This window comes from Herpailurus yagouaroundi, unplaced genomic scaffold (genome assembly GCF_014898765.1).
Source record: "Herpailurus yagouaroundi ecotype Mexico unplaced genomic scaffold, PumYag 184, whole genome shotgun sequence".
Lineage (NCBI taxonomy): Eukaryota > Metazoa > Chordata > Mammalia > Carnivora > Felidae > Herpailurus > Herpailurus yagouaroundi.
In genome coordinates, this window is record NW_024412415.1 from 7,171,843 (window position 1) to 7,196,051 (window position 24,209).

At 37.1% G+C, this 24,209-nt stretch overlaps 1 protein-coding gene across 1 annotated transcript in view; it reads left to right on the forward strand.

The window, feature by feature from the left end:
- The window catches only part of BUB1B (BUB1 mitotic checkpoint serine/threonine kinase B), a 52,584-nt gene extending 28,574 nt beyond the window's left edge, over positions 1–24,010 (forward strand). Inside the window, exons 7-21 of the mRNA XM_040493371.1 lie at positions 2,264–2,493; positions 4,061–4,173; positions 4,699–4,814; positions 5,369–5,418; positions 7,468–7,528; positions 7,668–7,773; positions 12,426–12,700; positions 13,895–14,028; positions 14,328–14,468; positions 14,951–15,051; positions 17,139–17,288; positions 18,848–18,990; positions 20,960–21,131; positions 21,928–22,034; positions 23,441–24,010. Coding sequence (XP_040349305.1) covers positions 2,264–2,493; positions 4,061–4,173; positions 4,699–4,814; positions 5,369–5,418; positions 7,468–7,528; positions 7,668–7,773; positions 12,426–12,700; positions 13,895–14,028; positions 14,328–14,468; positions 14,951–15,051; positions 17,139–17,288; positions 18,848–18,990; positions 20,960–21,131; positions 21,928–22,034; positions 23,441–23,672 — 2,131 coding nt within the window. The 3' untranslated portion in view covers positions 23,673–24,010. The remainder of the gene's footprint in view (positions 1–2,263; positions 2,494–4,060; positions 4,174–4,698; positions 4,815–5,368; positions 5,419–7,467; positions 7,529–7,667; positions 7,774–12,425; positions 12,701–13,894; positions 14,029–14,327; positions 14,469–14,950; positions 15,052–17,138; positions 17,289–18,847; positions 18,991–20,959; positions 21,132–21,927; positions 22,035–23,440) is intronic.
- The last annotated feature ends 199 nt before the right edge of the window (positions 24,011–24,209 follow it).

A 24,209-nucleotide genomic window follows, 5' to 3' on the forward strand; every position in this document is an offset into this window, starting at 1 on the left:
GGGTGGCTTGGTCGGTTAAGCGTCCGACTTCGGCTCAGGTCATGATCTCACGGTCCGTGAGTTCGAGCCCGGCATCAGGCTCTGTGCTCACAGCTCAGAGCCTGGAGCCTGTTTCAGATTCTGTGTCTCCCTCTCTCTCTGCCCCTCCCCTGTTCATGCTCTGTCTCTCTCTGTCTCAAAAATAAATAAACGTTAAAAAAAAAAAATTTTTTTTAAGTTATAAAAAAAATTAAATTTAATTAAATTTTAAAAAAATTAAAAAAATAAATTGTCTTTATAGTTCCGCCTTTTCCCAGAAGTCTTATAGTTGGAAAAAAAAAACAGTATGTAAGCTTTCCAGACTGGCTTTTCTCAGTAATATGAATTTAAGGTTTCTTCATATCTTTTTGTGGCATAATAGCTCATTTATTTTTAGTGCTGAATGATATTCCATTGTATGGATATTTATCCATTTATGGGAGGACATCTTGCTTGCTTCCAATTTTGGCAATTATGAATAAAGTTACTATAAATACCTTAGTGCAGAGTTTTATATAGACATAAATTTTCAACTCATATAGCTGGATTTGATTTTAAGACTAAGTTTATCTTTGTAAGAAAGTGCCAAACTATCTTCCAAAGTGGCTGTACCATTTTGCATTCATTCATACCAGCAATGGTATGATAGTTCCTAATCCTCCACATCCTTGTCAGCATTTGGTGTTGTCGGTATTTTAGATTTTAACCATTCTAATAGATATGTTGTGGTATCTCATTATTGTTTTAATTTGTAATTCCCTGATAATATATGATTGAGCATCTTTTATGTGTTTGCTTGCCATCTGTGTATTTTCTTTGGTGTCTAGTCACATTTCTTTTTTAAAAATTATTCTGAAATATTTCGTTCTTTTGGTGCTATTGTAAATACAAATGTTCTCTTAATTTCATTTTCAGATTGTTCATTGTATAAAATACAATTGATTTTTATATATTAATTTTATATCCTGCTTCTTTGGTGAACTCATTATTAGCTCTAATAATTTTTATGATAGATTCTTAGGATTTTCTATATGTAAGATCATGTTATCTGTAAGTAGAGACCATTTTACTTCTTATCCCATTTGGATGCCTTCTTTCTTTCTTTCTTTTTTCTTTCTTTCTTTCTTTCTTTCTTTCTTTCTTTCTTTCTTTCTTTTTCTCTCTTTCTTTTTTTTTTTTACCTAATTGCCCTGGCTGGAACTTCCAGTACAGTTTTGAATAGAAGTGGCAAGAATGGACCTTCTTATCTTGTTCCTGATCTTAAGGGAGAAGCATTCAGTCTTTCATTATTAAGTATGATGTTTGTGTGGGGTTTTTGTAGATGTCCTTTATCAGATTGAACAAGTTGAGGAAGCCTTTTAAGTATGTAGATGCTTGGACCCTAGCATTAAAGGTTCTGATTTAGTGGATCTGGTGTAGGGACCAGATATCTTTAGTTGTAAAAAGGCATATAAGGAAATAAAAGGTATATAAGTGATTCTGATCCATAGCCAGAATTGAGAACATCTGCCCCATTTTGTGTGAAGTACTTTATGCTTCATTCTTTTCAAACCTATATTAGTATGCTCATTTTCTCCCCCTCAGCTGAGAACCTTGAACTTCACATTATTAATTCCCTAAATGCTGTATTCCTAACTAACTGTTTTTGGTGTGAAACAGTAGAAAATGGGCTGTAATGTAGAGGTTAACTTTCTTTCATTTGGGTTTTTTTTTAAGTTTATTTTAAGTTTTTTTTTTTTTTAAGTTATTTTGTGAGAGAGAGAGTGCATGCCTGCTAGCAGCAAAGGGGCAGAGAGAGAGAGGGGGAGAGAGAATCCCAAGCAGACTCTGCACTCACAGTGCACAGAGCCAGATGTGGGGCTCAACCCCATGAACCATGAGATCATGACCTGAACTGAAATCAAGAGTTAGACGCTCAACTGACTGAGCCACCCAGATATCCCTCATTCATTGGGTTTGATTAAGATATAATATTCACATTTATTTTCACCTATAAGGTATGTAACCTATTTGATTACCCTTATGGTTAATTTCCTGCTTCATCATAACATTGTAGTACTCAGAACATAATTGTTGATGACCTGTGTGAATTATTTTTTAGCCTTTTTCCTCAATCTTCTTTGTTTTTATTTTTTGAAATCAATTATACATAGTGCCATTGACATCGTTTCTATGTTCTGTCAAGACATAAAAGAAATAATTCATTTGATCTGTATGGTTAATAATAATTATTTTGCTTCCTTAGGACACCATGTAAAATTGAACCCAGTATAAACCACATTCTAAGCACAAGAAAACCTGGAAAGGAAGAAGGAGATCTTCTGCAAAGAGTTCAAAGCCATCAGCAAGAGTCTCAGGAGAAGAAAGAGAAGATGATGTATTGTAAGGAGAAGATTTATGCAGGAGTAGGGGAGTTCTCCTTTGAAGAGATCCGGGCTGAAGTTTTCCGGAAGAAATTAAAAGAGCGAAGGGAAGGTATGTGTATTAATCTAGTTCACAGAAGAATTTCTTCTTAACTGCCCATTATTTTCTCAAGCATTCCCTCTATTCGAGTGAAGCAGCTCTGATCATGGTAACCAGAAACCTTTTTTTTTTTTTTTTTTTTGCTAAGTCCAGTGGCCATTTCTCAGTCTTGATCTTTATTTATTGACCTTTTGCCTTCATTTGACACAGTTGATGAACTACTTCTTTATGAAATGCTTCTCTTGGCTTTTTCCTTGGTGTGTATTCGCTCTCAGTTTCCTTTACTGCTATTCTTCTCATCAGAGACCTCTTCTTGAGGTCCAGGATAGAGTCTTGGAATATTCCAGTTATCCTTTCTTTCTACAGGTATCACTAAGTAATGTATTAAATACTGTTTATAAGCCATGGACTCTCAAATTTATATCTCCATCCCTGACATTTCACCTGAACTCCAGACTCATATTTAGTTGCTTGTATCCATTGGCTATTCTAATAGACATTTTAATCTCAACATAGCCAGAACAGAATTATTGATTTCTACCACAAACTACACCCCAGCATGTGTACACACAGTATGTGTGTACACATACCATAGGCATCTCCATTTCAGTAAAAGGCAACACCATGCACCCAGATGGTTGAGGCCAAAAAAAACCAGAAGTCATCTCTGATCCCTCTTTCCGTACCATTCCCCAACATCTAATGGGTAAGCCTATCAACTTTACCACCAAAATATTCCCACATCTTTTCTTTATCACCATTCTCATTATTTTTTTATTTTTATTTTTTTTTACCATTCTCATTATTAATCCAAACCACCATCTTTTGGGTAGACTACTGCAACTAGACTTTCTGCGCTCATTCTGGCCTTACCATAGTCCATTTTGCTCACAGCACATGAGCATTTTATAATATTAAAATGATCTTCCCTGCTTACTGTTTGTTTTTTTTTTTCTAATGTTTATTTATTTTTGAGAGAGAGAAAGAGCACAAGCCGGGGAGGAGCAGAGAGAGGGGGAGACACAAAATCCAAAGCAGGCTGTAGGCTCTGAGCTGTCCGCACAGAGCCCTACATGGAGCTTGAACTCGTGAACTGCGAGATCAGGACCTGAGCCAAAGTCTGATGCTTAACCGACTGAGCCACCCAGGTGTCCCTTCTCTGCTTACCGGTCTTAAGTAGCTCCTGACCTCCATCCCCCTACTCAGTCACACATTCTCACATCACCTATTTCATTTTATTTTTAACACTGATTTTCTTGTTAATTTGTGTGTGTGTGTGTGTGTGTGTGTGTGTCCCCTCAGGTTGGATGTTAGTGTCACATGACCAAGGACTTTGTATTATGCACCACTGAAATGTAAATGCTCAGAGTTGTGCTTGGCACATCACAAATATTCTGGTTTTTATTGACTAAGTAAATGAATGAACAGAGACCTAGACCTCAATGAGAGGACTTTGTTCCATCTATATTATTCTTATCTGTAATATTAGTATGTTTGTTGAGGCCATGAGCTCCAAAGACAGTTTTTGACAATAAATTGCCATGAGGAATAATGCATCAGCCAACCTTACCCTTTCTAGCTGAGCTACTGACCAGTGCAGAGAAGAGAGCAGAAATGCAGAAACAGATTGAAGAGATGGAAAAGAAGCTAAAAGAAATTCAAACTACTCAGCAAGAAAGAACGGGTGATCAGGTCATTTCTCTTTTTTTTTTTAATATAGAAAACTATGCTTATTGAAACAAATTTAAACAATATAAAAGCATAGAAGGTAAAAGTCCTCCCAAATCCATTCAGTTTCTGGTAGTTTCATAGCTATTAGTAGCAATTAAGTCCATCAGGAAAGTAATATAACAGATGAAGACTGCAAATGGAAATTGTGTCACTAGAAGTGACAATTTATTGACTTCTTAGTTACACTCTAAACTATTATTTTGTAGTTTCTGACCTTTAGCTTTTTGTTCTAGTCATGTTCCCCTGAATGGGGTTACCCAAAGAAATTTAGTAAATCTTGGCGCTGCCCAGTTGAGTAAAACAGAACCAGTTTATACTAGGAACGTAAATTATTGGAAAGAAGTTTTATAGTATAGATATTGTATATGGTTAGTGGATATCTAGGGGAAGAGTATGGTAAACCTAATTTCGGAGCTAACGCTTGAAAATAGGTAGAATTTTGTAGGTAGGAGAGACACATTGATTTTGTGTGTTTAATGCAAATAGCAAGAAGAGAAGATGCCTACGAAGGAAACAGCTGAACTGCAAATTGCATCAGAGTCTCAGGAAATACCAGGAATGGCTTTATCCAATTCTGTTTGTCCAGTAAACTCTTGTGCCAGGTAGGACCGCATTGGCGGATGGGATAATGCTTATAGGAGGCCATTTAGAACCAATCTTTGACTCTAGTGACTTGAAGTCTTTTATACTATCAAGACGTAACTTTTGCAAGTCTTTGTCACAACATAAGCTCTGATGCTGATGAAGGAAGACAGGGTACAGACTTTTTTCCATTAAAAAAAATAGTATGTTTCTTAAACAATCAAATATAATTTTTAAAAGATAAAACCACCCATTTCTACCACCAAGAGATTATTGCTATTAGCATAAGTATATCCTTTTGTGTTCTGTTTTTGTTTTGTTTGATGAAAATGAGAGTTTACTATTTTGTAATCGACTTACACTGTTAATGTTATGATATCTATTATCAAATATACTTGTATAACATTTTTAATGACTGAAGGTTTTATCTTCTTAAAGAATTTGGATAGACAGTACCAGAATATTTCCTTTATCGTAGAGTGAGGATTATATTTGATGAAAACCCCTCTTGGACTTTTAAGATAATTCTTTCTGTGGGTACTTAGCACATGTTTTAAAAGAAGTTTCTTTCCAGGGAGACTTCACTTGCAGAAAACATTTGGCAAGAGCAACCTCATTCTAAAGGTGAGTTGTATTTGATAATCTCATGAAAAACTTGGTGATAACAAACACATTATGTAATATGTAGTATATATTTTTCTTAATTATGGTAAAGGGAATTGTAAGAAAACAGAGGGAACCATGGAATTCAGTTATAAGCATATGATTTAGGATAGGATAGACATTTAAGAGAGTGTTTTTTGTTTTTGTAAGATTCCTCAATGCTTTGAAATGTTTAAATGTAAATTTAAATTTATATTAACTACCGAATAATCTTCCACCTTAGCTCGTGTATACTGAGCTATCAGTAGGATCCAGCAGCCAAGAAAGTAGTTTTTTGGAAGTTTTTTATATTCACATTTGTTCTCTTTTCATTTAAAAATACTTTAAAAGTTGTAAAAGATAAATATCCACCTATAAGTAGTTTAAAAAAAAAAAAAGAATCAGATTGAACCCCTAATTTTAACCACCAGTTTGAAGGAAATACAAAACCTGGAGGAACATGTTAAACAACTTAAGGGGATGTAACTGGCAAAATATCCAGCATTATAGAGCAAACATTGTAGGTGAACAAAAAAATGACTAAAACGACCAACAAATCCTATAGAATCAAAGTGTTTTAAGAGGCATTTAAGGGGCGCCTGGGTGGCCCGGTTCCTTGAGCATCCAACTCGATTTCAGCTCAGGTCATGATCTCAAAGTTGATGAGTTCGAGCCCTGCCTTGGGTTCCACACTGACAGTGCAGAGCCTGCTTGCTTGGGATTCTCTCTCTCCCCCTTTGCCCCTCTCCCCACTCATGAGTACTCTCCCTCTCTCTCTAAAATAAAATAAAAAATTTTAAAACAGGCATTTCAACCATAGTATATAAATCTCACTTTGCATTCCCAGTCCCAACTTTCTAAACAATTTTGGTAAAATGTGAATCTTCTGACTGGATATATGACACCCAGAAATTTAATCCTATAGGTATGTTTTGAGATTATTCCCTTTTGAAAGATCCTCTCTCTTTTAGAAATATATATTGAAATATTTACAAATGAAATGATGTGATATCTTGGATTTGCTTTAAAATAATACAGAGCAGGGGCACCTGGGTGGCTCAGTCGGTTGAGCGTCCGACTTCGGCTCAGGTCATGATCTCATGGTCCGTGAGTTCGAGCCCCACGTCGGGCTCTGGGCTGATGGCTCAGAGCCTGGAGCCTGTTTCAGATTCTGTGTCTCCCTCTCTCTCTGACCCTCCCCCGTTCACGCTCTGTCTCTGTCTCAAAAATAAATAAACGTTAAAAAAAAAATTTTTTTTTAAATAAAAATAAAATAAAATAATACAGAGCAGGGGCGCCTGGGTGGCTCAGTCGGTTAAGTGTCCGATTTCAGCTCAGGTCATGATCTCACAGTTCGTGGGTTCAAGCCCCACATCGGGCTTTCTGCTGTCAGTGCAAATCCCACTTCGGATCCTCTGTCTCCCTTGCTCTCTGCCCCCCGCCCCAACACTCATACTCTGTCTCTCAAAAATAAACATTAAGAAAATTTTAAAAAGTAAATAAATTAGCCCTAGTGTTTAAAAAAATAATAATAATAAATAAAATAAAATAATCCAGAGCAGGGGCCCCTGGGTGACTCAGTCGGTTGAGCGGCCGGCTTCGACTCAGGTCATGATCTCACGGTCCATGGGTTCAAGCTCCATGTTGGGCTCTGTGCTGACATCTTGGAGCCTGGAGCTGCTTCAGATTCTCTTTGTCTCCCTCTCTCTCTTTGCCCCTCCCCTGCTTATGCTTGTTCTCTCTCTCTCTCAAAAATGAACAAAAATTTAAAAAAAAATTTTTTTTTAATAAAATAAAATAATCCAGAGTGAGGTTGGGTTTAGGCGGTGGTGGTAGTGAATAAAGATGAAACACAATCAGCCATGTTTAGATAATTGTTTTTAAATGATCTCTATTTTTATATGTTTGAAATTGTTCATTATAAATGATTACCTTTCTGCTTCCAAATAGCACGAAATATTAATTGACCTAGTTGTCTTGAAGAATAGGTGTTTACTCTTAAGAGTATAAATCTATTCTCTTTCTCTTTAGGTCCCAGTCTACCTTTCTCCATTTTTGATGAGTTTCTTCTTTCAGAAAAAAAAAATAACAGGTTTGAAGCTTTTTGTTTGACACTTAAAAGTCTTCTGTTATTATAAATGAGAATGAATTAGGGGGTTATTCTTACCTATTTTAACAGAAAAATTAATTGTTAGATGGGGTAAATTAAATTGTTAAATGTCTTTTTCTAGTCCTCCTGCAGATCCCCCACGGGTTTTAGCCCAGCGAAGACCCCTTGCAATTCTCAAAACTTCAGAAAGCATCAACTCGAATGAAGATGTGCCTCCAGATGTTTGTGTAAGGAACAATATTCCTAAGTTAATATAAACAGACTAGTGAATTGTTTCATTCAATTCTCACAAAGCTAGGGTTAAAATTAAAATCACTGGCTTAAAATTTAAGCATATGAACAGACACTTAACATCATTAGTCATTGGATAATGCAAATCAAAACCACAGTGAGATACTATATCACATGCTGTGATCTATAGCAATGAAGGCTATAATCAAAGACAGAAAATAATAAGTATTGGTGAGGATGCGGAGGAATGAGAACCCTCATACAATGCTGGTAGGAATATAAAATGGTACAGCCACTTTGGAAAACAGCTTGGCAGTTCCTCAAAATGTTAAACAGTTACCGTATGTATGACCCAGCAATTCTCTCCTAGGTATATATCCAAGAGAATTAAAAACATATTTACATTAAAAAAACTTGTACATGAATGTTCATAGCAACATTATTTATAGTGGCCAAAAAGTACAAACAGTGCAGTGTCCATCAACTAATGCATAAACAAAATGTACATCCATACAATGGAGTACTATTCAGCCATAAAAAGAAATGCCATACGGATAAATCTTATGATATAGATGAACCTTGAAAACACTTTGCTGGGTCACCTGGATGGCTCAGTTGGTTAAGCGTCTGACTCTTGACTTCATGGTTTGTGGGTCATGATCTCACAGTTCATAGGAATAAGCCCCAAGTTGGGCTGACAGTGTGCAATCTGCTTGGGATTCTCTGTCTCTCCTTCCCTCTCTGCCCCTTCCCTGCTCGCATCTGTGCCTGCACACACACTCTCTCTCTCAAAATAAATAAACTTAAAAAAAAAAAAAGGAAAGAAAGCACTTTGCTCAGTGAATGAAGTCAAACACAAAGACCACATATTGTATGATTCCATTTGTATGAAATGTCCAGAATGGGCAAATCCATAAAGACAGAAAACAGGTTAGGGATTTCCAGAGAGTTAGAAAGAGGGGGCTGGAGAGTGACTGCCAGTGGGTAAGGGGCTTCTCTTTGGGGTGCTGAAAATGTTCTGGAGTTAGATAGTGGTGATGGTTGCACAACCTTGTGAACATATTAAATACCATGGAATACATACTTTTTTTTTTTTTTTAATTTTTTTTTTTCAACGTTTATTTATTTTTGGGACAGAGAGAGACAGAGCATGAAGAGGGGAGGGGCAGAGAGAGAGGAAGACACAGAATCAGAAACAGGCTCCAGGCTCTGAGCCATCAGCCCAGAGCCTGACGCGGGGCTCGAACTCACGGACCGCGAGATCGTGACCTGGCTGAAGTCGGACGCTTAACCGACTGCGCCACCCAGGCGCCCCGGAATACATACTTTAAAGGGTATGAATTTTTTGGTATGTAAATTATATCTCAGTTTTTTCAAGTGGGGAGAAAAATCACCGTCTTTGAAAAGCCTTTAGCATTTTTTTAAACCAACATAGCAAAGGATCTTTGTTCTTTTTATATAAGATGCTTTTTGTGACATTTGAAGTTATGTAGACCATTTTTCTTTAGTAATGTTTTATTTTAAGTACTATGGACTAGTGACATGATAATCCTTAGGGTACAAAGACCCTGCTTAGAATTCAAGTCAAAGAACCTTTGTCATTGACATTTTCATTAAAGTTCTAGGGAAGCAAATCATCCCTCTCTTCAAATCAGCATCTGGAAACTTGTCTTGAGGTTGAAGAGAACTGATTGTTTTCTCTGAAGACTTTTTTTTTTTTTAATTTTTTTTTTTCAACGTTTATTTATTTTTGGGACAGAGAGAGACAGAGCATGAACGGGCAAGGGGCAGAGAGAGAGGGAGACACAGAATCGGAAACAGGCTCCAGGCTCTGAGCCATCAGCCCAGAGCCCGACGCGGGGCTCGAACTCACGGACTGCAAGATCGTGACCTGGCTGAAGTGGGACGCTTAACCGACTGCGCCACCCAGGCGCCCCTCTCTGAAGACTTTTAAGGGGAGATGTGATCAGTAGCTCTGATTTAAAGCAGTTGTTCTCTATATCCTAAAGAATGAATCCCTCAGGGTAAACATGTTTTTCTTTTTTAAACATGGTTTTCTTTTTATTTACTTACTTATTGAGGTATATTTTATATCCAATAAACTGCACAAATATTCATTATACAGCTAGATGAATTTTTACATGTGTGAATATCCATGCAATCTCTACCCGGATTAAGATACAGAACATGTCCAGCAACCCAGAAAAGCCTAGGCAGTTGCTTATGGCTAAAGGTGGTGAGACCCCTTTCCATCTGTACTGAATTGGAGTTTCCGGGGATAAAGCCCAAGCAGAGATTTTTGTTTATTTTAAATACTTTCCCAAACAGTTCTGTTAGTCCGCTGACTGCAATGAAAAGAAAATGATGTAGGAGATCAATGCATCACGTACTGTGTCCTGGAAACACACCAGACAACACAGTGAATAGGTCGGCTGGATTTGGAGACCATGGTTCTAGGTTCAGGTGCTCAGGGATGGACTGAATTATTAAAGGAGTCGATTTTAGTATTTTTTTGTCTTAAGCCTTTTCCTTGAATTTTGTTAATAGGTGCCTACCAACGGGAGGTGTGTGGGGGGATGGGCTAAAGGGGAGATGGGCATTAAGGAGGGTGCTTTTGGGGATGAGCACTGGGTGTCGTATGTAAGAGATGAATCATTGGGTTCTACTGCTGAAAACAAGACTAGACTACACTGTATGTTCACTAGCTTGAATTTAAATTAAAAAAAAAAAAAAAAAAGATGCCTACCAGAATTTCTCCCCTAAGAAAACACTTCTATTTAAAATGTCTAAACTAATAAGGCATATAAGTAGTATTTGCATAAAATATATTCCTAGACCATAGACCTCTAACTTGCTTAGATCTTAAAATGTTTTAGCTACATTTATTGTTTCGTCTAGATGTACCTCTCACCTCTGTTTACTAACATTGAGTCAGAAATTCAAAGTATATGTCAAATTCATAACGATCTAGAAAATTAATATCTAGTATTCATAGTTAAATGAAATAGGCACTCTTATATACTGCAGGTAAATGGTATATAAAGTGATACAGTGTCCCTGAAGGCAGCTTGGCAATATGTGTAAAGAATCTTACTACTTACAGCCTTTTTGACCTGATAATTCTACTTTTAGGAATTATTCCCCAGAAAACTAAGATATTCCTAAAGATTTAAATGTACAGGGATATTTAAAGTAGTTTTTTTATAATAGTAAAAAATGGGAATAACCTAAAAAAGTTAGTTAACTTCTGATAGACCCACAGTGTGACTCTCATGTTTTTAAAGACTTTTTAATAGCACAGAAAATAGGCTAAAAGTATAATGAGAAAGAATAGTACATATTAGCATAGATGCTATAATTTCACTTGCTATGGAACCCCTTTTTAATTTATTTAAGTAGGCTCCATGCCCAACGTGGGGTTCAAACTCATGACCCTGAGACCAGGAGTTTCATGCTCCATGAACTGAGCCAGCCAGGTGCCCCTAAAACCCTTTATTTATTTATTTTTGTTCGTTCGTTTGTTTGTTTGTTTTATATAATATATTGTCATGTTAGCTAACATACAGTGTATACAGTGTGCTTTTGGCTTTGGGAATAGAGTCCCGTTAAACATCACTTACATACAACACCCGGTGCTCATCCCAACAAGTGCCCTCCTCGATCCCCGTCACCCATTTTCCCTGCCCCCCCACACCCCTGTCCCCATCAGACCTCAGTTTGTTCTCTGTATTTGAGAGTCTCTTATGTAAAACTCCTTTTTTAAATGTATAGAATATGCTTATGCACGTAACCTACCAGATGTATATGGTAACAGCAGTTGCATCTGGGGAGTGGTAATTGGAGTGGAGGTGTGGGGGTCAAGTGAGGGAGGGTGACCTTTTCACTATATATCCTTTTAAACTAGTTGATTTTTTAAACCATATACATGTATTACTTTTATTCATAAAGTTTATTTATTTTGAGAGCGAGCAAGTGGGGGAGGGGCAGAGGGAGAGAGAGAGAGAATCCCAAGTAGGCTCTGCAGTGACAGCACAAAGCCTGACTCAGGGCTTGACCTCACGAACTGTGAGATCATGACCTGAACCCAAACCAAGAGTCGGAGGCTTAACTGACTGAGTCATCCAGGTGCCACTACATGTATTACTTTTAAAGGCAAAGGAATATTTTAAATATTTTCATTTTTTATACTTTATGCTTCGTTTTCCATATTTTCTACTATGATCCTGAATTATCCTGAGGAAATAAATTAAAATTCAACATTTGGCATAGAAGACTTAAAAGGTAGGAGGATAGTGGATTATCAGAACATTTTCTAAGCCAAAGTCAGGAGAAAAGTATTATTCCTCTAGTTCTTAGGTGAAATTGGTTGGGGAAAAAACATTGTCCAATATTTTTGTTTTGTGTGGAGAATCCTCAGTGTATTTTTTTGGTAATGTGTAGTTTGCTGTTTTCATGATACAAAACCTTTTTCCTCAGATGTTATGATGTGGTTTTTAAAATCGTCTTTCCTAGAGATTGTGATAATGCTACTTCTGTACCCTATGTTGAAAATCACTTACCTAATGTGTGTCTCGCTAAGTAAAAACAATGAGTGCTCCATATGCTGATTGAAATATTTCAGCTAAGCTTTATGTGGTTTTTATTTCAGGATGAATTTACAGGAATTGAGCCCTTGAGTGAGGATGCTATTATCACGGGTTTCAGGAATGTAACTATATGCCCTAACCCAGAAGACACTTGCGACTTTGCCAGAGCAGCTCGATTTGTGTCTACTCCTTTTCATGAGATAATGTCCTTGAAAGATCTCCCTTCTGATCCTGAGAGACTGCTGCAGGAGGAGGATCTAGATGTGAAGATCTCTGAGGACCAGCAGACCGCTTGTGGCATCATCTATAATCCAAGTCTCAGCATCAAGAAGCTCAGGTGATAGTAGGTTGCACAAACCAGATTGTTTGAGTGATCTTTTATTCTGTGTGTGTTTGTCAGTGATAGTGATCATTTATCAAACTCTTACTACCTGCCAGGTACTGTGCTGAGTGCTTGCTTGACACAACAGTAGGACTCCCCATGAGAAAGTGTCCATGGGATTTAATAACTGATTTGAATATGAGGGTCAGAAGAAGTAAATTGTGATGGTTATGGGACTGAGAGGCCCGGGAGGATTATGGTGTCTTTGAGGGAACTTGGCAAGGTGTACCTGTTGGGGAGAGATTTTGTTTTGCCTTTAAAATCGAGTTTTAAATAATGGTAGAATATGGTACACCTGGGTAGCTCAGTCGGTTAAGCAGCCGTCTTTGGCTCAGGTCATGATCTCTCCTGTTTCACGAGTTCAAGCCCCATGCCAGGCTCTGTGCTGACAGCTCAGAGCCTGGAGCCTGCTTCAGACTGTGTGTCTCCCTCTCTCTCTGCCCCTCCGCCACTCATGCTCTGTCTCTCTCTCAAATTAATAAACATTTAAAAATTAAAAAAAAAATAGTAGTGGAATAGCTGGATACACTGACTTCAGATAAGCAAGTAGAAATGTACTTTTTTAAAGTATCTTTTAATGGAGAGGTGGCAGTGAATAAAGAATGGTATTGAGGGAATGGCATAAAGAGCCATGGGCTGACTATATTTAAAAGTTGGCAAATGTAAACAAATTTTAGTTTTAGGAATATTCTTTAATTTGCCAATTTATGCTTTTAAAACTGCATTTTCAGATTTTTTTTCCTAACAAACTTTTTATCACATTTGCTAGCATTATCATGGGTGATTTGGGTTTCACTTTCTCTTTCTTGACCTTTTCTTATTGAAGAATAAAAAGTCCACAGACAGGATAACCAAGAAGAAAGTTGGTATCTTAGTCAATGTTTCCCAGTAGTTTAGAATAGATGTAGAGTAGGCATTTAGTATGGATTAGGTGAATAAAGCATAAATTTAGAAAATCTAATGCTGAGTGTTGCTTGTCAGCCAAGGTAGATAAAGTCACCTAGATTCTGATTATGAATCTATATCTGTTTCAGGAAAATAATGGACTTTGAAAATTAAATTGAATTAAAATGAATATTAAATAAAATAACAAAGATGAGTTAATATATATTATCCCTGTGAGGACTGACTCATTTGTGGTTCTTTCAGCCCAATTATCGAAGACAGCCGAGAAGCAACACACTCCTCTGGGTACTCTGGGTCTTCTGCCTCAGTTACAAGTTCCTCCTCCATCAAATGTCTTCAAATTCCTGAGAAACTGGAGCTTACTAATGAGACTGCAGGTAGCTTCATATGTACCACTAGTAAACAAACATACATCTGCATTCATGTCTAGTGAATACTTATTTATCTCAGCAAACTGATCTTTATGTTTTGTTCTCTAGAAAAGTTACCATAGATTATGAAACTTCTAGAATGAATCAGTACCACCTGAACAGCATAAAGACCTGAAATATGAGTGCTGTTAGGTTAGCAGTGTTGACTGTGCAATCTTGGTTTTGGGTCCCCCCCCCCCCACCTCTGTTTATAATACACATTGCGGTTTTGGGGTGATCCCTTTGTCAACTTTTTTTTCTCCCAGACAACCCTACTCAGTCACCCTGGTGTCCACGGTATCGCAGACAACTACTAAAGTCTCTATCAGAGCTGAGGGCCTCAGCAGAATTTTTTGTAGAAGATAGACCAATGCCCAGGTTGGAAATAGGAAAGGAAATTGAATTAGGTAAGTATCATTGGTAAGTGGGTTTTTTTGTATGACAGTATACAAGTAAGTGATTATTTGTACTTGAGCTTGATGTTTGAGCACAATAAATATTTTTGGATTATAAGAAACAGCATTATAGGGGCTCCTGGCCTGCTCAGTTAGTAGAGCGTGTGACTCTTGATCTCAGGTAATGAGTTCAAGCTCCACATTGGGGGTAGAGTTTACTTAATTAAAAAAAATTACTCATCCTTTAAAAAAACAAACAGCATTGTAGCAAAATGAAACAGCATTATAGAGTAGACACACTGATAAGTTCATGTCCCAGTAGCAGTAGAGATTCTGTCTTCCCCTCTTTCAACTTTTAACAAATGATTTTGAAAAGTATTCTTGATGCTGCTAACTGGCAATTACAAAGTGCCTTTAGCCCTTAAACCAGGAAGTAAAAGTTAAGGAGCTATATACATTCACGATTTTTAAATGGAATCATACCTTCTCAACAGGTCATGAGGATTATTGCATTAAACAAGAATACCTAATATGTGAAGATTATAAATTATTCTGGGTGACACCAAGAAACTCTGCAGAGTTAACCATTATAAAGGTGGGACTGATTCTTTGTCATTTCAATTATCTTGTAAAAAAAAACCAAAACAATGTGGGTTGAGGCAGTGATTGTGGCCCCATGGTACCATCAAATCCTTTGAATAGTCTATCAGCTTCCTGATAGAAAAGTCAGTGAGACACCAAGAAATCACTCACCATTATATGTCAGGATGAGATATCAAAAATGAGAGGCTATTGTGTAAATCTCTTAATATGTCTAAACATACTAAGTATTCTATCAGTGTTATCTTTTTTAGGAAATATCCCGAAATTTTCTGGCCTGCTCCAATCTGGATAAGTTACATTCTGTGCTTGACACACACACACTCACTCACTCACTCACTCACTCACACTCACACAGTATTACCTTGACATTTCCATTCACCATTATCCTAGGGATTCATGTTACCTCTTTCTTACATTGGATGCCCAGTAATACTGGCTCCCATTTTTCTTTCTTTCTTGGTTTAAGGCCTCATATTTTAGTAGCTTCCTGAGAAAGGATGCATATGATATACATATTTTTGAAATCTTTCATGTCAGAAAATTCTTTACTCCACATCTTTACTTGATTGGTAGTTGGACTGGATATTACAATTCTAGGTTCAAAACTTTTTTTCCTTAGAATTTTGAAGATAGGCTTTATTATCTTTTGGCTTGGGGCCTTGCTTTCTAAAGTCTTTTGCCATTCTTTGTGTGAGACTGTTTTTCCCTCTCTGGGAATCCTTGTAGGATCTTATGTTTGTCCCCAGTGTCCTGAAATTCCACAAGTATATTATGTTTTGTTAAAAACCTATCCGTACACTAGACACTGGATGGCCATTTTAATCCCGAAACTCCTTCAGTTTTGAGAAATTTTTCTTCAAAGAATAAATTATTTCCTCTTTTAAGTCTTCTCTGTTCTCTCATTCTAGAATTCTTTTTATTAGGACATGGAGTCGCTTAGAGATCCTTTAAAAATCTTATCTTTTTTCTCTTTTTCTCTTTTTTTTTTTTCTTTCTGGAATGTTTTGTCAACTTTATTTTCAGAACTTTTATTGGATTTTTCATTTCTTTTGTCATGCATTTGATTTGTAAGAGCTCTTTTTTATTCTCAAGTTTTTCTTCTTTGTAACATTCTTCATTTCAAAGGTGGAACATTCCTTTTCTCTCTGAGTATATTTATGATGCTTTAAATTTTTTTTCTCCCTGCATCATCTGTTTCCTTTTGTCTGTTTTGAATTCAGTCTTTCATATTAGAAGCTTTCTTCAAGACTTTGACTTTCTATTCATATATAAACATGGGACTCTAAAAGCTAATTTAAAGCTCTTTGATATAGAACCTTGACACTGTTGGCCCTCACTGTAAGAAGAGTTTCACATGGCCATTCAATAAATGCCTCAATCCTTGAGGTCTTTTCTTTTAAGCTGATCAGACCCTTCAGAGAAAACTTCTAATATCCTGCCTTGATCATATAATCCTGGCTGCTAGCTTCCTGAAAACGAAGTGGGGAAATTAGTCTGGAGAGTGGAGGGGTAGAAAGGTGCATCTTAACATTTGATATATAAACTTTTTCCTCTTCCCCCCAACTCTTAACAATGCCTGGTGTCCTCTAGTCCAGAGCCCTTCTGTTTTATACTCTTTAGGGGTTAACTTTTGGTCTTCTAGAATGGAAGAGAGTCTGGGCTACAGGAGTTACTCCTGTACTTCTAACTTCCACGTTAAGTTACTCCTAACTTCCACGTTAATGGAGTTCATCCACTCCTGTATTGGCTTCACCTCCACCCTTACTTCTGTAGGTAATTGGTGCCATCAGTTTTATACTGTGGGGAGATGGTCTTGTAGCATAAATTTGGTTGCTCTCAGCTTTCTCCACTGCTAGAATCAGCTTTCCTTGGGTCTGCTAAGTGGATTGCCTCGTACTGTTCTCCTTCCAGCTTCCAGAATTTGTTGCTGCTGTGTTTTTTTATTATAGATTTATGACTTTTAAAACATTCTTTTATTGTTATTTCTGTTGTAGTATCATAAGGGCTGGAGGGAATGTTTTCAATCTGCCAACCATAACCATAGATTCTGATAGCTCTTATTTTTAAAATTTCTTACAGGTGTCCTCTCAACCTGTCCCATGGGACTTTTATATCAACCTCAAGTTAAAGGAACGTTTGAATGAGGAGTATGATCATTTGTGCAGCTGTTACCAATACCAAGATGGTTGTATTGTTTGGCACCAATATATAAACTGCTTCACTCTTCAGGTTTGAGTAATATATAAGCATATTTGTGTTCCATTTAGCATATGAATTTAGTGCAAGATTCCTGTTAATCTTCTAGAAATAGATCAGTTAAATTATAAATTAAAGAGTGCCTGGGTGCCTCAGTTGGTTAAGCTTTGGACTCTTTAATTTCAGCTCGGGTCATGGGCCCACAGTCCTGAGATGGAGCCCTGTGTCAGGCTCATGCTGGCTGTGAAGCCTGCTTAGGATTCTCTCTGCCCCCCTCTCTCTCTGCCCCACCCCTGCTTGTGTCTGCTCTGTCTCTCTCTCAGAATAACAACAACAACAACAAAATTATAAATTAAAAGCATTGATCATTTTCCTTTCCCAAGTTCTCTTGACCAAGAACTTCTTTGGTATTTTTTTAACTTTTTATTATGTCAATTTTCAAACATAGACAAAAATAGCATTGTGCAACGACCTAGTCATCTAACTATGATCATCATCAGCTCATGACCACTCTTATTTTAAATTCCTGGTGTGATAATTCCAATATTCTTTCCATGTCTGGTTTTGATGCTTGCTTTGTCTCTTTAAATTGTGTTTTTTGCCTTTTAGTATGTCTTATAATTTTTCTTGAGAGCCAGACATGATGTACTGGGTAAAAAGAACTGCTATAAATAGGCCTTTAATAATGTGGTGATAAGGTGTGAGGGGAAGGAAAGCCTTGTATAGTTCTATGATTTATGTTCTTTTATAGTGAGCCTTTGCCTCTGGACTGTGTACTTCACAAGTATTTCTCCTCCCTTAGGTGGGACAGGATGGCTAGAGTGGGCTGCAGTTGGGTATTTCCCTTCCACAGGTCAAGTAGGCTCTGAGAATACTCTAGCAGGTTAGGCTCTGGTCAACTAGTTTCTCCTGAGACAGAGCTTTTTAAGAACAGAGTGCTCTGGCCTGTTTCAGAATGGTTCCTTTTCCACTCCCCCTCTAGAAGCACAGAGAATTTTTCTCCAATGTTTAGTGTGAGAACCGGATCTAGTTCCTAGACATAAAACTCACAGAAGTGTGAGGGACCTTCCCCACCCCCTCCCATGCTTATAGATCCTAGAAGAGTTGGTTTTTCAGTCTGTTAAGCTTTTTACTTGTTAGGACAGAGTGGCAACCTCCAAACTCCTTACATAAGGAATGGTCTATTTTTGCTACTCTTGTTTTGTCTGTGCTATACCCCGCTAGATTTTTTTTAGAACCCAAATACAATATATCATTCTATTCTTTGGGATGTTCTTAAGAAGGTTTTGTTGCATATTTCGATGGTAATATGAATTTTCTAAAATGGTTGGAATGAAACTACCATTTATAGAGCACCTATTATGGGCCCGGCTAATCCTTGATGTTCTTCGTCCATTATTTCATCAAACCCTTACAGCCTCACAGGAGAGCAATGTTGTTAACACTGGGACAAAGACCCAACTACAAAGGAGCCCAAATTCTAGTAGAGAACGACAAGGAAGAGTACAAAGCAGCAGGTAGCAAGGTATTAAGTTTAAGTACAATCATCCCAACTTAAGAAGTATGTGAATTTTCTGTCCTTTTGTTTCCAGGATCTTCTTCAACACAGTGAACTTATTACCCATGAAATAATAGTGTTGGTTATTTATAACCTTTTGACAATAGTGGAGAAACTACACAGAGCAGAAATAGTCCATGGTGACTTGAGTCCAAGGAGTCTGATTCTTAGAAACAGGTTGGTCCTTTTCATTCCCTTATAATTCTGTCAACTTTCTCTTAAATATGGATAGTTTCTGGGGCGCCTGGGTGGCTCAGTTGATTAAGCAGCCAGCTTTGGCTAGAGTCATGATCTCATGATTTGTGAGTTCCAGCCCTGCATCAGGCTCTCTGCTGTCAGTGCAGAGCCCACTTCAAATCCTCTGTCCCCCCGTCTCTCTGCCCCTCCCTAGCCCCACCCCCACGTACATCCGCACATTTTCTCTGTCTCTCTCTCTCATAAATAAATGTTTAAAAAAATATATGGCTAGTTTCCAATTCCTTTTGCCTTTTGATAAATGCCACACGGAGGAACACAGTATGTTAAGAGAGTTATTTGCTATCTAAAAGTCAATAATCATTTGGAATACTTTAAAAGAATTCAAAGAAAAAAATACATTGAGGAAACATATTAATTCATAAAAAAGAATTAACCTCTCAGTATTGTGATGATTACTGTCTAGAAGAGATATAAAATATGAATACTTGGAGGAACGTGAAGTAGATTGTATAGTCTTTCTTTGAGTGGGGCCAGTGCAGATCTAGTGAAGATTTTAGCAAAACTGAGGCACTTCTTGGTTTCAAAACCAAAGCTTAATTAAGTCAAGCCAGACTGAGGTAATTGTCAAGAGAAGTGGGTAAAACCAGAGTGCAAATGCAAACTATGCCAAGAAAAAGGGCTTGGTGTTCAAATTAAAACCAAGTTTAGACATCACGTTCAAGGGGTGAGCACAGAGCAAGAAATATATAGTTTTATGATGGCCAAAAAATGTTGTATCTTGAACCAAGGAAAATTGGGAGCAAATGTAAATTTTAAAGTAAAATCTATCATTCTGTGATGGGATTAGTCAAAGCCTATATTTAAGAATATAGCACCGGGGCGCCTGGGTGGCGCAGTCGGTTAGGCGTCCGACTTCAGCCAGGTCACGATCTCGCAGTCCGTGAGTTCGAGCCCCGCGTCGGGCTCTGGGCTGATGGCTCAGAGCCTGGAGCCTGTTTCCGATTCTGTGTCTCCCTCTCTCTCTGCCCCTCCCCCGTTCATGCTCTGTCTCTCTCTGTCCCAAAAATAAATAAACGTTGAAAAAAAAAATTAAAAAAAAAAAAAAAAAGAATATAGCACCTATCACTGATAGTAATCAGGGATTTGAAGGAACTGAGAAAAGCAGAGACAAAAGGAACACATGAAAATAATTCATTCTTCTCTGTCACATGTATAGTTCTGTTTATTCGGAGAGTAGCTTTATTGCATGGAATAGCTAACAAGGAAAACATAATTAATAGTGAACTTAGTGTTTAAAATTGTCTTTTTTTATTTCTTTTTTGTTTGTTTTTTTTAAAGTAAGTAACAGTTGGAATTACAGATAAGAGTAAGAGAGAATACGGTGTTCGTTTAATAAAAACAGGATAGTTTACAGTAGAGGTGGCATTTTACAAAAAAAAAACTGCCTTATATTGTTGTTTCAGTTAAATTCTGAGAAGGAGGAATCTGAATAACACTTGGAAAACCTAATCTGTATAATGAACAAGAAGGCCTATGACATCTATAAAAGCTTATTTCTTCCATCATAATTCTCATCAGTGTGTAAAACATTGCTCTTGTATGTATTACTGTGTCTAGTAAGACAGAGGATTGCACTCTACTTTCAGTATTTATGTTATGTAATAAACATAGTATGATAAATGTTCTGTGGTGGGTATACATTATGGTTTAGATGTACTTTTGTCACTGGACTAATCTCAACATTCCCCACTTAAGGTGGACACATCGGCTGCTCTTACAGGTGCATTTTCATAGCTAACCACTGGAGGGAGCTGTTGGCATAGCTAAGAGTCACCTGCAGTACCTATTTTTTTCTTTTCCTTTTTTTTTTTTTTTTTTTTTAAGACCGGCTCTGCAGCTTCTTTCATGGCCTATTTTTATTATCTCTTTCTCTTAAATCTGGGCTTAGAATCCACGATCCTTATGATTGTAATAAGAACAATCAAGCTTTGAAGATAGTGGACTTTTCCTACAGTGTCGACCTTAGGGCGCAGCTAGATGTTTTTGTCCTCAGCGGCTTTCGGACTGTACAAATCCTGGAAGGACAAAAGATCCTGGCTAACTGCTCTTCTCCCTACCAGGTAAGTGTAAAAGAAGCCTGAGCAAATATGGAAAGGGTTTCTTAATCTCTTTCTTATCTACATAAGCCATGAAAGCTAGTGTTTACTGATATTGTCTCGCCTGGAATAGATGACCTAGTTTTCAAATAGCACCAAGTCAAGCAAAATGTACCATTTTTCTATCACAACATTGAAGACTGTACACATACACGTGCAGACACATGACTAACTCAGTAACCTAAATGGCAGGGCCATTTCTATAGCTTATCTGTTGTGTGGTCTTTTATTAGACATTTTCTGTAATCTTTGTGAAATAAGGAGAACAGTCTGCTCTGTGTATGTCAAAATTGTTGTGAGGATTAAATGGAATAGTGTGTATAAAAAGAGTATTATAAGTGTAAAGTGTTTTATATGCTAGCATTGTATACAAAAATTCCTCTGACTTGTCTCTGAACATTTGGCATTCGCTGATTGAATATGTAGCATGAACTTGAACTATCATGCGAACCACGTTTAGATCACAGCTAGAGGCCATGCAAATTCAGTAGGTCTACAAATTTGAATTGGACAGTCAGATATTTTTGTTCTTCAGGACAATTTTGTTCTCATCTTTTATTCTTAAGGCTAAATCCTAGAGTTAGCTCTGTTGATCACTTCTTTGGGGGAGCTTCTCCCTTTATGGTAAGGGTAGGGAACAGTCTACTAAAATGTATGTCATAAGATAAACATTATAATAACTTTCAACTTTCTACATAAATAAGTTGCCATGATGGTAGCAGAGAATTATTTTAGCTGATGGTGCTTTTTGTGATTTCAGGTAGATCTGTTTGGTATAGCAGATTTAGCACATTTACTATTGTTCAAGGAACACCTACAGGTCTTCTGGGATGGGTCCCTCTGGAAACTTAGCCAAAATATTTCTGAGTAAGTATTGGTGATTTCAGGGTCTTTGCCTGTCCACATAATTTTCTCTTGCTCTTGGATGCCCTCTGCTTGGGCAGCCTTAGTTTTCTTATTCCAAATGCCATAATTCCATTAATTTCAACCGGTTTCCATTAGAATATCAGTGGAGGATCTAGTGCAGGACAAAGGAATTGCTAATTAAAAATAAGAATCAAACTATTCAGACTTCAGGACATCATTCTGTACCTAGATGTATCATAGAGACTGTGACTATGAAAAGGAAGCCTCTCAATCTAAAAGTGTTAATAGAAACGTTTCATGAGAATAATTTTCTAACCAATTGATGTTAGTCTTATACTCCTTTTCAGTAGCTATTGTTATCAAAGTTAATAAGCATTTCTTGAAGAGAATTAAATTTCTGAATTATATACTAATTTTAGGCTATTTATTTAATGAATGGTCAGAACCAAAGCAGAGAACTGAATCTCCTTAGAGAAGTAAATGCTCCCTTAATAAGAGCTGCTTGGTCTTAGAACCTTAGTATTACCCTAAGCCTACTCATAAAACTTATTAAATATCCCATGTTCCACTTTAGCTTATTATAGCTAATAACTTCCCAGAATAAGCTTCCCAATCTATCACTTATTGGTATGTTCTTTGGCTTAAAAAAAAAAAAAAAAAGACAATGTTGAGAATTTAACACCCCTACTCCATTCTCCCTGCTCCCAACAAATTGAATTATGTATTTTTTTCTTATTTAATTCAGAATTTGGCCAGTCTTACTTGTCTCTTAAACGTGCTTTAAAAATTGGCTTTAAATATAATGTAAGACCTGTAGGATAAATTCAGGTATCTCTAGTTGGTTATGGTCCTAGGTGGGTCTAATACAAACAGGTAGCATCAGCTGGGGTTTCCTAATAACCCTGCCTTACCCAATAATAGAAGCTTCTCTGATTTAAAAAAGTTACAAACATCATAGACTTAAGCAGTAGTTACTTCAGTCAAGCTTAGTATTCTCAGAAGATTGTGAAGATAATAAAACACTGCGCTGGAGGAGAGGGAGAACTGCTGTCTCTGTAAGACCTACCTAGACTTTAGGAAAGTTAGAGAAGAGAAGCAAAATTCATATTTCTTCTATTGTAGAACAGTGCTGCATCTTAGTGCACAGAGGAAATTTATAGATTCAGATCAGAGACTTTGTCTTTACATGCATTGTATTATGGCTTTCCCCACCAGAGTAGTCTTTTTCTTTTTTTTTTTTTTTTTTTAGTTCCACCTTGTGCTTTGACAGGACTACTTGAATGCGCTCTAATCCTAGAGTTGTAGCTATTACCTTAAATTATTTAGTGCATAAATGTACCACTGATTTAAATCCAGAGTTCTTTTATGTGCCTAATCTTGATGGAAATGGTTTTATATATTTTTAGGCTAAAAGATGGTGAATTGTGGAATAAATTCTTTGTGCGGATTCTGAATGCCAGTGATGAGTCCACAGTGTCTGTTCTGAGGGAACTTGCAGCAGCAATGAATGGGGTGTTTGACACCGCATTCCAAAATCACCTGAACAAAGCTTTATGGAAGGTAGGGAAGTTAATCAGTCCTGGGGCTTTGCTCTTTCAGCAAGATAGGCAGTCAAGTCTCTCACAGATTCCTGCCTAAAACCAATGGTTGTATTATGGAACACTGGGCCTGGGTATGCTATAATTTAATTTAGAACACATTTAGGTACACTACCAACACATTTCTACTTTTTAGTAGAGGTATATTTCTAGGTAACGCACATTTTTTACAAGGCCACTATTCTTGGCCTTGTCTAACTAACAAAGAACTGTTTTATTCTTAATGGGCTCCATAGGAATGGGTACCTTATTGTCATTTAACACATCTGTCTCTACTTTTCCCTGTACATTTTTCTTGTGTAATTTGTGACATGTACCCTAATGGTCGCTATGTATTTTTAAGTAATAAAATAGTATTTGTTGAATTTGTGCTTCTAACATCTCATCTACTTTTTGCCAACTAAGATAATAAATGGCTTGATTTTGCAGACAGGAGCTGTTTTACCATGGAAATTTATATATATCCTAGACATGGAACTGCTATGATAGAATCATAATAGAACAGAATAGCCAACCATTCCTTCGGGTGCTCCTCACCTTCCACTAAGTGGCCTAGGTTTAAAAGTAGATAAAATTA